The 13,814-nt window shown below is 44.7% G+C and overlaps 1 protein-coding gene across 1 annotated transcript; it reads left to right on the top strand.

Moving 5' to 3' along the window:
• Nucleotides 1-1,200: 1,200 nt before the first annotated feature.
• Nucleotides 1,201-13,810, top strand: LOC120894632. Its single transcript, XM_040297351.1, has 9 exons — nucleotides 1,201-1,535; nucleotides 9,627-9,743; nucleotides 9,836-9,932; nucleotides 10,000-10,152; nucleotides 10,221-11,030; nucleotides 11,086-11,143; nucleotides 11,212-11,384; nucleotides 11,464-11,588; nucleotides 11,660-13,810. The coding sequence occupies exons 2-9, from the start codon at nucleotides 9,657-9,659 to the stop codon at nucleotides 11,861-11,863; spliced, it is 1,707 nt and encodes a 568-aa protein (XP_040153285.1). The 5' UTR covers nucleotides 1,201-1,535; nucleotides 9,627-9,656; the 3' UTR covers nucleotides 11,864-13,810.
• The last annotated feature ends 4 nt before the right edge of the window (nucleotides 13,811-13,814 follow it).

The raw sequence follows: 13,814 nt of genomic DNA, 5'->3' as shown, positions 1-13,814 counted from the left end.
GACGGCAAATACTTTCCTCCAGAATGTCTCACGGGGAGGGGGCGTACCAAGACGCACGTGACGCGCTTTTCTACAGCGAATGGAGACGCCAGGTGCTTCGTAACACGCCGCACGCCATCAAATCGGTCGTTAAAGAGAGAAAGCAAAGCAACGAGCAGCGGCAAACAAAACGAAACAAAAAAGAAAACTCGCTAACGGTAGCACACACTCACCAACGTAATCCAACGGCCGGCAAGTCGTAAGCGTCGGCACTGTGTATGGTTGATATTGTGAAATTAATTCAATTATTTCATACCATTCTCTTCCGGCTCTCGCTTCCCAACCGGAAGCGACGAGTTGTGGCGGAGGCACCCATGCGAACGGCTCCTGTTGCTCGCTGCTTACCAAAGCTTTTTTTTCTGCCCCATCCTGCTCGTCCTCGTCATCGGTAAAAGCTTTTCCCGGTCGGTTCACGGACACGAAACAAGTCTCAACCGATGAATGAATGGATATACCGTTTTTTTATTGTGCAAGTGCATGGCATTATAGCAAACGAAAACTACGACAAAAGAGTGTATGTATGTGTGTGTGTGTGTGGGAAAAAGAGAACCAGGCAGCATATCTTTGACTGTGATCAAAGATTGGTCGCCAGGGAATCGTGTAGGGAAAATAATCGAGGATGACTTTGAGCCGATTTTCATCATTTCAGAGACCAAACAGAAACAGCAGTAAAAACAAAATCTATTCACTTGAGCGAGCGAGAGAGATAGAATGAGAAAGATGATAGTGAGAGAAAAACAACATGGAAATGCAAATGGAATGCTCTCAATGTTTGTTCGCGAGAGCTTTCGTTTCAATCGCAGGCGCAGTGATATCGATTTATGCTCCTTGTAATTACAGTGGAATAAAACATGCCACAAAATGGTCAAAATCACAACTACGTTCAAAGATTATTCTTTTCAAAGATTATTTATTTCATTTTTCACTTAATTTTCAGGAAATGATGTATACACCCTTGTTTCAAAACAGATCTTAATTTGCATTTCAGAAGTATTTCCTCCACAATATTTAGGCCTTTCAACATAAAATTCCACCTTATCCTCATACACTGTGCAAGAACCTGATGACCCTCGAGTCCGGGGATTAGAAATTTCTCCGAGAGAAAGAAAAGCTCCGCATGGTTTCGCTCCCGTACAACTGTATAAATAGGGGCGCTTAGGTCGGGTTTTGCCAGCCGTACGCAGTTTAGACGCAACGCTCGGCAGTACAAGGAATATCGTTCGCACTCCGGGGGGCAAACTGGTAACACCCTGGAGAATGATGACAGTACACTGAAAACTTATAACCTCCGCTGTATTCGTGCGAGTGGTGGTGTGTTCCGTGCGTTCCGTGTGCAAGTGTCGGTATAAAAAAATCAAGTGCGTGTATAGCGTGTAGTGCACAATCAAGTCAAGGACATTAGGTGAAAAGACATTATAAAGTTAAAGCAAAGTACCAGCAGTAGCTCACAAAAACAGCGCTGCGACTGCCAGTGACTACATACGAAAGCTACCAGGGTGAGTGTCAAACCTGTGACGGAGTTGATGTGGTGTGCTGTAAGGAGATGGAGTGAAAATTCGAAAGAGACCTGTGCGTCTGTTCCGTGAAGTCATCGTCACGCGAAGCGTGGTAATAAGATACGCTTGATGTGCGGTCGACACTTGATGTAGCCATTTGTGTTGTTTGTCGCAGCGTCGAGCGGGGTAGAGGAAGGGAGATGGGGACGCAAAATGACGACACAAATTTCGCAACAAACAAACAGGAGGATGTAATGGAGAGCACAAAACGAACGACAAAAAAACAATCTCTGTGCTATGCTCGGCATTTTTGCTATAAGAAGGACGCTAAAATAGCTCATTATACGTGTAACACGGTTCAAGATAGGAATTAAGCTTGCACAATGTATGCTTGCTACAGTATAATCCCCCCATAAGAAAAAGCCACACCGTATCCATGGCACAGTGTATGGCAGACATGTTGCATGTCTTCAGCCCTTCATTGAAGTAAGCATGGGGCGGCATTACTAATTGGCGAAGGATGATCGTGCTTTCCAGCACATCCGGACCTTTCCGGTTTAACCTCACTCACCGGTGTGCCAAGAAAACGAAAAAAAACCCCTTTCTCTAAGTCACCTGGCAAATTATGTCCGGGGAAATTGAAGCAGCAAATGCTCTCCATGTTTTTAAGCTCACTTGCTCCACACCCTTTTTTGCACGACTGTTGTACTGCTTCAGCCTAGCATCAGAAGGCTTGGCCGTGTGAAAGCGTTTGAAGCAGAGAAAGTAGAAGGGCGGTGGGGCTCTGTTTTGCCTGCTACAGCAGAAGCAACAAGTTATACACGGCCATCATGGAGCGGGTTTCTTCGGATCGCTTCGTTTGCCTAACCGTTAAAGGTGAGCTTATCAAGTTACTTGGCGACGGGCACGAGCAGCACGCTAAGCCGACTGCTGGAAAGGGTTTATGTATACGTTGCGAGTGCCTCCGGCTCTCATAAAAAGACCTTGTGAGCGAGGGAGGAAAAATTAAAAAAAAAAACAGTGCAGCTACCACACAAAAAGGGTTACAGCTTTTGCAGCTTCCTTTTTTTGCTTTCTTATTTTGCTATGTTATTCCAAAGCATACTTATTGTGTTTGTATTTTCTAAACATGTAAAAGAGGGGGCTCAAGGGCAATATTCGCTTGCTGCTGCAAAGGTTACTTTCTGCAAGCGTACGGCAGGCAACGCGTTTGCCCTTTTGCACCTGAAACCTTTCGAGCTCGAGGATGGTATTAAATTTGTAAGTTTTTGTCTCTCTTATCTCTTGCTCTCACTCACTCGTGTGCATATACCCACCGTGCTCGATTCCTTCCAAGAAATACAATGCCAGGAATTGGAAAATAATTTCATTTAACTACATCCTCTAATCAACGTGCACACACACCTTTTCTCAACAGCTGAGCTAACGCGAGCGCGTATGTATGGGTGGGAGTTCATTTTGAACAAAATCCAAGAAGGTGGAATTCACTTCGCTTCCTCCCCTTCCCCCCCCAAACCGCTTTCACACATTCTAACGAGATGCTGGAAATTCTGACGAAAGTATTTTAATAACATTCTGTCTACCGAGAAGGCAAGTAGGCAGGCAGGCAGGCAGCTAGATTGCTTATTGATTGCCGGGTTTGAACTCAGACTTGCAAATACGCTCCCACAACCCACCCAGCCGAACGGAATGGAACGTAATGAGTCACGTGGGCTGATTTGGTTGCGCAAGATCAATAAAGCACCTTTTACCGTAGTTTATGTGTGTTTTTTATGCTTTCTTTTCTTCTTTCCAATACCAGCCTTAAAGTTGGGGTCAAGATGAAAGGAGCTTTTCAGCTTCGACCTTTTTTTCTGCAATAGTGTAGGAAGAGGGTTTTTGTGCTCCTTGCACAATGATCTTCAAATAAATGGAAGAAAAAAAAACATACTATCATCTATCAAAAACTATCTTAAATGAGCAAACTTTCAAGTCCCACACGTGATAAAGCTATATGGGCAGCATGTCTACTTGCCTTGACTGGTTGACTGGTAACCTTTTCGTTTATGCTGCTAGCACAAGACGGTAGTCATCGTGGGAAGGCTAGAAACTGCCAAGGATGTCGTTTCATAAACATACACACACACACACACACAAACACATGTTCCTGTCCAACACGACACCATCATCGTTTCCACACAATGATTACGCCTTCACACTTTCTCGGGAGGATTGCTGGTGCTTATTCAATAAAGCAGCAGCAGAAAGATCAATTCCCACACGAGCCAAAGGACCAACGTTCAGCGTTTTGCGCTGAAAAAGCTTCTGGTCAGAGACAGGCCAGAAGGTAGTGTGTTTGTACCGACCAGTTCGTTTGCTACCTACATGGCCAAAAGGCAGATTTATTTCATACTGTCTTTTTCTACCCATGTTTCCATCGAGGTTTTTTTTGCGATGAAACAGCAACACGAGACATTTTGATTGGATATTTTACGAAAACAGTTTGTCCTGACAACGCGACGACACGCAGGCCTTCGTTCGTTATGGGTAGGAAAAGGAAGTTATTTATTAAGCTCGCTCAAGTGTGAACAAATTATTATACATCACTGGAGTGGCTGGGAAAACATCATCAACCCGCAGCCCCACAGAGGATGGAACGGGCAAACAAATGAGCGGCTTTATCTCTGCTTTGGCTCCTTTGCTCGCTTTTGGCGATAATATATCAACCGCTCGGGATCAGTCAAACAGACCACGGTCCTGTGGTACGTGAGAACAGGCGCCGAGTGTCGTGAGCGGGTGCGCAAAACCTCGACTTGTTGAATCTGCTCGGACAGTGTTGGTGTGTGTTACCACCCCACACCATAATGCCATAATGTGCCTTACTGTGTGCACGCGCTCCGAGAGTTCACATCCATCATTTTATTGATCTGAACGAGTTCGACAGCATATCACACGAGTTTGACGGCAGTGGAGGGGAGTTTTATTAATTAGCCAGATTACAGCACCTTGTGCAATCGATCCGCACGCATAAACCGACTACTAGGCAGCGTACCCGCGGATGTAGCGGTTCATTTGCAAGCGTACCGAGTCGCAATTGCAAAACACGGTCGCACCGGTAACATGCGGCAATGGTGAGGGGTTTGTGGGTTGCAGCTGGAATAAATTACGACCTTACCGACGTTACTGCTCGTCTGAGGGGGGGGGGAATGTATTCCGAAAGCCCCTTGTAACGAGGATGAGGGAAAAAAGCTAGCAAAGGATAGCAAATAAAAAAAAGTGAAACTAGAAGCTCTTTCGCTAGCCTCGTACAATCCGGAATGACACATAAACTTTAGCCAGACGTAAATCCCTGTACCTGTGTTTTCTACTGCCTGCTATTGCCGCGTAGATGCATAAAAACTTTCCAATATAACCGCACGAGCGCACAAACGAATCGCACGTCGCTCCGGATGTGCGTTGTCGCACTAAAGGCAATAAAAAATGGACATAAATTTGCAATTCCGTCCAATTTTCCCCCTTTCTCATTCTGAGCTACAGATGAGTCCTTTCCTGTAGCTACAGTCGATAAGGTAAAAGGATGGAATAGAAATGCGAACGCTTGATTAGCTATTGATCGTGCAGGACCCTAAAAGATCCCAACCTCAGGTCAAATTGTTGGTATAATGTTGGCCAGTTGGAGCCGTTTTTTTGTGCAAATATATACCGTTTATATCAATGTGTAGCGATCATATGTAAGTAAAGAGTAAATGCAACATTCTAACATTATACAAAGGTTAAATTTTTTGTGAAACTCAATTTTCACACAATTTTCATACAATAAATCAAACTTAAATTGCATGTCTCGTTTAGATATCATCATCAAGCTCGTCGTTTACTATTTATATATGATTGAATTTCATGATTATGGAGCATATTTTAATGGTGATCTACATTATTGCACAGCAAAGCATTCGCTCCTTGCGAATTGCCTTAACCCGAGCATACTCGGTCTTCATGATGGCTAGTGTTATATGATGAACAAGCGCACTGTTGTATCACTATATAAAACATTGTCAGTCTCTTTCTTGTCTATTTAAAGCCTCGCTATTAAATGTCGGAAAAGTTTGCCTCAACTCACACCTTAACTGAGTCTCAGATTAGTGGCTCAGATCGCTCAATCAATCTGACGTTTACCAACATCACCCCCAAATTGTCCTGCTGTAAAACTTTGAACTCCAGAAGAAAAATGCTAAAAATCGCTTGAATAATAAAACTCGATAACGGACGGACGGACGGAAACCGCTTTGAAACGGGTTGGATAGACATTTGAAATTCAATCGAAATCGAACGAATGGCTACCGTCAACATTAACACACACTCACACACACAAATGAATATTTGACACTCATACCGTCCCTTTGGACGATTTTACCATCAAGATACAGAATCTGAACCCTCCTGCAGGTGTTGAATGTCAACGGGTCATTGAACAAACTCCCGCATAGCTTCCAATCCATTGTCCAGAGGGCCTGCAACTAGCATTATTGTACGCCTCATCTTGTGCCTGCTTTTCCGCAACGGGCTGGATTTATCACGGAACTATAACCTCTATCTACGGCAGTTGCACACAAGCTTTAATACACCCGAGTGTTGTCATGTTGAGTGTAATGGATTGTCCTGGCGAAAGCTTACACCACTGCCACCGGTCAGGTACGTCAGGGTCAGCGATCCGCATACAACACCACCACCACACAATAAAGCAATGGTTATGATAGGGAATAAAATTTTACAACACAAAACGAAGCGCAACGAGTGCTAATGGAATTATGTGGAGCTTTCTGTGGGCGATGATGCACATCCGTGATACGTTTGGAGTTGGAATGACCCATTGACCACGGTTGCGGTTTGCCTTTATACGTTTATGGCATTTGTGATTTCACTAGTTTGTCTCGGAGCTTTTGAGATGAAAAATGAATGTTTTTAGTTTCATAACGCTCTGTACAGTAGTAGCTTCAGTTATCGATACGAAATCCGGAGGACTAAATAGTTTCATAGAGCAATTGGCCACATAGTAAACCTTTTAATGCAACTGTCCTAAACATTAAACTGCCTAACAACACAATTACGGTATTCAATTTGTTAATACCTAATGCAAATTTTATCCAATTTGTCCAACACCCATCCTTACTGTTATCCAATCTCCAATAAAACCGACCTAAATAAACACCCTCCGAAATGTAGCCTCCGGCACGTCACGTGCTTGTGTAGCCAGTTTCCCATCAAGCTTTCTTATCGCTATTGGAAAACATTCAACAACACCAACAACAACGGCAAGAAAGAGCAACAAAAACCCCCTTAACCAAGTAATCCGATTGCCTTCTAGATCCCATTAAGATTACACCCAACACACTGCAGCCGGTGGTTTGACAGATTGAGGCAAACAATTTTCTGAGTTGATGGCAGGAAACCGTCGGCAACCGAAGGCAAATGCACAAGAAGCGTATTGGTTTATAATATTTAAACAGAATTAATTAGTCTATAATACCTACCCACATCACCAGCTAGAAAATTCTCCCAATCCAAACGACTGCTAGCTATGGCGATAAAGTTGCCATCTGATAAGATGGTGCACCGTTTGTACCTTGGCCGCAGCGAAAACATCACCACCGGCAGTAAACTGTTCGCAGGTTTATTTGCCAACCACCCCGCCTAACGAGCTTTTGTGAAGAGAGCTTCACAGAGAAAGCTAAAGTATCGAACCGTCGTCGTCTAGGGTTCGAGTGTTTTGCCGAGTGTGGATTAAAACTTATCGCCCGAAGGTTCAAATCAAACTTTCGTGCAGGCAAGCCCAAGCTCGGGATGAAAATTGGATGAATAGATAAACAGTGACGAGACGGTGTCGTCGATTGCTGGGACTATTACATCACCTTAGCGCAAGCAAAAGACCTCCGACGAAGAGGAGAGAAAGCATCTCCTCTCCCTCTCGTTTGAAGAGGGTTGGGGCACACTAAGTAGTTTCTCGATTTCTCGAACTCGCCACCTCTAGGGACATTGTTTCATTTCCCAAATCCCATCTTCTCTAAGTCTACGCAAATGGTGCTATTTTTGATGGTAAAAAGTTGAGCCACTTCCCTCTGGTGGGGCAAATCTTAGTCTCTGCTAATAGCATGCGAGGCGCGTTCGAACTTTTGCCTTCGTTTTTTTTCTCCCTATCACCGCCCTCCCATTCTAAGCCGACATTCTGAGCAGCTTTTTATAATAAATTGCTTCGGGGAATGGTTTATTTCCAGCATGCTTCAGAGACAGAAGTGGACTCTTGCATTAGGCTAAAGAACTCCATGCTGCTCGAGTGCTGCTTTCTCTTTTCGAGTGGAAAATGGTTCCCTTAATCCTCCCTTATCTGTCATAATCAGTCGAATCAGTATCCGCCCCCATCGATGGGTCTCGGCGTTGCAACCCCGGTCCGAGCGCACCCGGTAAGGGGATGGGGCAATAAAAATGTCAACCAATACGTCCAACAACCACTCAAACATACCCGCTCAGCAGCAGCAGCAGCATCCTGTCTTGTGCCCGGTAGCCTCGTGATCGTCCCTTGTGCTGAATTATTCTGCTGGACACCCTTTTCTGTTGCCGCCACTGTCAGACAAATGAATCACATGCCATTCGAATGAGTTAAGCCGCAACCGTCACCCACACTAAGCCGATCATTTGCAAACATTTCGGTGGAAGAGCACACACTTACGCATACACACGGAACACGAATGGAGAGAGCGAATTGTATTTCACAACCGTGCGCACATTCTTGCTTGTGGCGTTTGTCGTCGTTGTTCGTCCCTGTTGCAGCTGACTTTGAATCATAGCACGTCGTTAGTGTGCCCCGAGATACGAATGGCATTCTTTCTTTTCTCTATCTCTCTCTTTCTCTTCTACTTTATGATTTGTGCCCGCTTGCATCCTAAGTGCACACAATGTCGCCAAAGCTACCAACATAAACCATGAGCTTATAACAAGGTTTGTGCGGTCTGACTTGTGACTTCCATTCCACGTGAAGCTTTGCTTTTCCCTGCCTACTTTGTGTTGCGGTTGAACTCAAGAATGACGCTGTTCAGACCATGGCAAATGGAAACAATTCTCCGTTTAAAAATCTGTTAGAAGCTTTCAAAAGCTTTTATCATTTTTACATTAAACTATTAAATTATAGTATCATAAAATATTTGTATTCTTTTTTTTATTTTTCAATGTTTTTAAAAAGCTTTTTATTGACATGGAGACGCTTGGTAGTTTGTATACAGAAAAAATACGAAGAAACAGTGGCCAACAGCGGCCAACATTAAACGGCCAAGTGCTGTTTAAAAATTCCAGTAAATAGATTTAAATTCACTTGGTACAGTATATCTGGATAAAATAATAATTTACTACCTAAGACTGAAGTACTATTACGATATGGAGACGCTTGGTAGTTGACTTAAAACCACATGTCACATGTTCAAAGGAATATGATAAAAATGTTGCAAATATTTTGTTTCATTATATTTTCCCTCTCATTGTAAATGTTTCATCACAAACCTTGACCAAGTATAAACACAAATAATTTTTAAAACAGAAATCTTATGAAAGAAACCTTTTGTTGAAATATTGTTTTCGCCTTACTCTGTTTCAAATCACACCCATAGTGCGTCGCCTATCCCCATAAAATGTCATTTGCACCGAGACTAGAACGATTGGAATGTTTTTTCAATGTTGGTCACGACGATGGTTTTCCACAGAATATGTGGCATGGCATTATACAGCCTTTTTTGTAATAACGCGAGGAACGTGACGAATGCCTGGTGGAAATGAAATAGCCCGAACAGTGACCGTACAAAGCGAGGAAGTGTGGGTTACGGCTGTGGTTACGGTGGAAGCCGATTACAAATTGAGTTTGCTTCCGTTGCTCGTTGCCTCTGTAATAGAACCACATAAAGGAGAAATATGGCTGCATTTCAGTGTTTATGTTTACTCACTGGTGAACGGTTCGCCATTTCGCTGGTGTGGGCAACTAAGTTTTGAATATTTTAGAGTATTTTAATGCATAAAAATATCAAATAATCAAAATAATGCAATCTTACTCCGATTTTGTCTCTTCTCTCACAGCGAACATTGTTCCTCAGTAAAACCCTCAATATGGCGGGTTTTACCATCTATTCCCTGCTGATTCTCGGAACAAGTCTGCTAGTGTTGGGTTCGCAACATTCGCCGTACTCCCTGCAGGTATGATTTGCTTTGACCTCGCCTTGTTTTTCGCCCACAGCAAACAAATGTAATTGAAATTTTCCAACAAAAACAAAAAAAAACACTTTCAGGCTGCCATCGACGCTTTGCACCGCCGAGAAGCACAGCTTGCGTTACGCGAGGAAGCCGCCGCCGAGCAGCTGGACGACGATGGCTACTGGATGGAACGTAAGTAGACGAGGTGAACCGTCCGCCACAGAACCATTAAACGATTGGATTGCCTTTGTTCCCCTAGCAACCGAAGAGCAGCAGCAACAGTTTCGCCCGAACCGACAGCGCCTGAACCGCATTCTGGCCAACTATTTGCGGCGCGATGAAGAGCCGGACGATGGCTACGATCCTTACGACTTGGACACACGCAAGCGTTCCGTCTTTCGGGAGCGAGATGGTGAGTTATTGGGGTTGAAACAGATTGAGCTCTTTACAGCCTATAATTGCGGTTTATCCTTTTCGTAGAACTATCCTCCTACCCGACCGTGTTCCGGGAGCGAGAGCAGGAGAAAGCGTACCCGCATCCCGACCTGTCCGAGGATTTCCTCAAAGCGGTACAGCGTCTCAACAACGACGAGCGAGAGGAAGAGTTCCAAGAGCGTCTGCAGCGACTGTGGAACAAGTACCAGCAGGAGGAGAACGAAATCGAGCAGCAGCTCTTTGACGAGGAACCGCTAGGGCCGTACGAGAAGCGGCAAGGCTTCCCCATGTCCGAATCGGAACCCTCTCCCGCCCATTACGGTCCACCGATGCAGGAGCGCAAGCGAACGCTCCCAATCCTTCCCTGGCTTCCCGCTACGCGTAAGAAGCGCTTCCCGGTCGCAAAGCGATCGCCCAAACCGGACGCAGCCCCAACCGGAACGGATGAAAAGGTGGCCAAGGATTTGCAGGCCCTCTTTGGAGCACCGATCGAGCCGAAGCGCAAACGATCGAGTGAACCGGCGAAGCCGGCTAGCTCTACGGCGAGCTCCAGCATGGCCACAACCTCCTCCACCACGACCGTGCGGCCAGCAGTGATGGAAGTTGCCAAGACGAAGCGCGATTCGAGCGATGAGCACCATGAACACAGCTCGGAGGAAGGCCCGGATGACGATGAGCATGAGCACGAGCACGAGCACGAACACGATCATGAGGACTCGAGCGAAGAGTTCGAGGGTGAGGATGACGACAAGAAGAAGAAGCGATCGGTGCGCAAGCGGTCCAATCTGGAGGTGGTGAAGGAGGATCAAATTCTGCCTGCATATTGGCGAAAGTTTAAGACAAAAAGCCGATCCAGCTGAAACAAGCTGCTGGACCGGTTTCGGTATGATCGCTGGTGGTAGATGATCAGGAAGCAAAGCTAAGCGTGTGGCAGTGAAGAAGGAGCGGGCCGAGTACGATCACAGCCAGTAAGTTGGATCAGTTAAGGTTCACGTGGACACTATACAGGTTGTATGTGTTTCCTCATTTTCCCCAGACACAGCATGGAGGGCAACGAGAAGGTAGCGCACGAGGAGGTGGAAAACAACCTCGGCGACGTTGAGGGCGACAGTAAGAAGAAAAAGCGCACCCAGAAGCGATACCAGGAAGTATTCCGAGGACCGGAAGAGCCCGAAATGGAGGATGATTACAGCCGGGGGCTGGTTGTTGGTAAGCCCCTTTTTGGAAGTTTTCATCTCGAAGAAAGCCCTTGCTTAGGTGCTGCTTTTTCTTCCTTCCCTCCTTCTAGAGTCCACTGAATGTCCACTGCTGGATGCGTTTGAGCGGCGGTGTCGCGGTGTAGATGTGCTCAGCGGTGACATTTACCAGGAACTGCTGCCAGCCTGCGGTGCCCATCAACTTTGCTACCTATGCGTAAGTGTTATACGCTCCCTCTGCACTCTTGCTTGGCTTATACTCATTCTCCCTGTTCTTCTTCTCCGCAGGGCGTTTCACCGAAAGTTTGCGACCTTCAGTATCTCTCCGAGGCGGACAACATTTGCGAAAACCAACCCGACTGTCAGACGACCGCCCGGTCGGTGCTGATGATACTGCGGGGCTTCCCGGGCCCACAGCTTGGGCCGCGCGAGTGCGCCAAAAATCCCTGCCTGTATCGGGCCATGGTCGAGGTCGGTGTCGTTGTAAATTAAGCCTCCCAACACACAATCTGGAGACCCACACACACACATACACTGCACGAAAATGACTCCATTTTCGGCCGCTGTCTTGATGTCCCGATGGAAGTTGTGACTATGTTACCGAGCTAAGTTTTTCAACCATATAAGAGCGTATGTGTGCGCGATCGAAAGGAACGGACGGTGGCTGTACAGTACAAGAAGCTAATGCGCCCGGCACATACATACATGCTTGCTCCCGCGCGGGAGGTACAATATACACCGACTAATGCTAGCGTACGAAACGAACGAAACGAACGAACTAACAACGATGATCAGGTATACCGAGAAACGTGAGACGGTGCTGGACTGAGCAGGCGGACGCAGTGGCGTAAAACCAACCAGCGGTATTTCCATTCCTTACCTTCCCTGGCCGCTTTCGCTAAACTGAGGCGGCACAACCGATTTCGTAGCATAGGAGCTCATTTTTAATCGCATATCGATAACTGTATGTATGTTTAACACACACACACTAACGCACAGAAACACACCGATACAGACAGAAGAATACGTTCCCTTTGATGTTCAACAATCGGCGTAACGTTATCAACTATATCTATCAGTGATTTTGTGTTTGATACAAACGCATGCAACGCAACTTCCCTCTCCCCTTGTATGTATGTGTAGACCCAGCCACACACACACCCCTTGCTGTCAGTGGAGCTCGTTCCTTCAATTATTTGCTCCTGGTTTGTTCGATATTTTTACAACCCTACATATATACAAATATAAATGTGACTCTGTATAAGTAAGATTTTTGTCAAACCCCATTATTTACAACACTTACAAGGAGGAGGAAAAAAAAGTTGACAAAAAGGATATTGGTAACATACAACAAAAAAAACCTAAACTAAAAATCGACTAGGTCGAGACGACCTTACTCTAGTTGTGAGACACAAAACAGAACAAATAAACAAATAAAAAATATTATACATATACAACAAAAAAACATATATTATACTGAATGTGTACGGATAAGTTTCTGAAACAAATAAATAATAGTTTACAAAAAAAAGGAGAACACAAACTTAACACACAGTGCAACACAGCAAATCCCTTTAAAAAAAACAAAAAACAAAATGAAAACGGACAACATCAACCAGGAGAACAAAAAATAAACGAAAGAGAAAGGAAAGAAAGCAGATAAAACTTCTAAAGCAAAAAAAAAACTCCCGACAATAAGAACATAACGAACGTATGAAACAAAAAAGAAAGTGGTTATAAAACAGCAACATGTAGACACAGTTAAACCTTACACACTGAAACGAACCAAAAGACAGGCAAAAGATAACACAAATCGACAATGTAACACTAAACTACAGAAATTGAACTGAGTGCAGCTATTAGTTTTACAATAGTAGTGGACAGAGCATGGCTAACAAGGCAAAAAAAGAAGAAGAAGCAAAAAACACAATAACAAAACCAAAGTAACAAACGAAACAAAACAATGTACATTTAAAAGTCTTTAAATGGCACAACACGCCCCCGCCCAGTTGTTTGTTGTTTCAACCACCACCACCACGTCGATCAGAGCACGATCGATAACGAGATAGCAGCAGCACAAAGCCATCAATGTGGAATTGATTACCGCACTAATTGTTCTTTACTTCTGGCACAAAGCCGTAACGTGCAGTAAACGTAACCAAGGTGGATGAGTAAAGCGCACAAGGTGCACGATGTGGCTAAGAATATTATTTACTCTGTGTAACACTTGATGGCATTTATCGTGGGGAAGGGGAAAGAAAATCCCCACTATTGGACACCGATTGGAAACAATTGACTTACACAATAAAAACTAAACACCCACACACAGATACAGTTTACAAACCATGCGAGATAACAACACACTTAACAAACTCAATAAGCCAATGGCGTCAGTATTTGTTGAAACCTAAAATAAACTCAAACAAAACTCCTCCTGTACTGG

This window comes from Anopheles arabiensis, chromosome 2 (assembly GCF_016920715.1).
Source record: "Anopheles arabiensis isolate DONGOLA chromosome 2, AaraD3, whole genome shotgun sequence".
Lineage (NCBI taxonomy): Eukaryota > Metazoa > Arthropoda > Insecta > Diptera > Culicidae > Anopheles > Anopheles arabiensis.
This window is presented reverse-complemented; position numbering and strand designations above follow the sequence as displayed.

Coding starts and splice junctions, on each gene's coding strand:
- LOC120894632 (XM_040297351.1), top strand. CDS start 9,657: ATGGCGGGTTTTACCATCTATTCCCTGCTGATTCTCGGAACAAGTCTG. Junction 10,153..10,220: donor CGTCTTTCGGGAGCGAGATG/GTGAGTTATTGG, acceptor TCCTTTTCGTAG/AACTATCCTCCTACCCGACC. Junction 11,031..11,085: donor TAAGACAAAAAGCCGATCCA/GCTGAAACAAGC, acceptor GTAGATGATCAG/GAAGCAAAGCTAAGCGTGTG.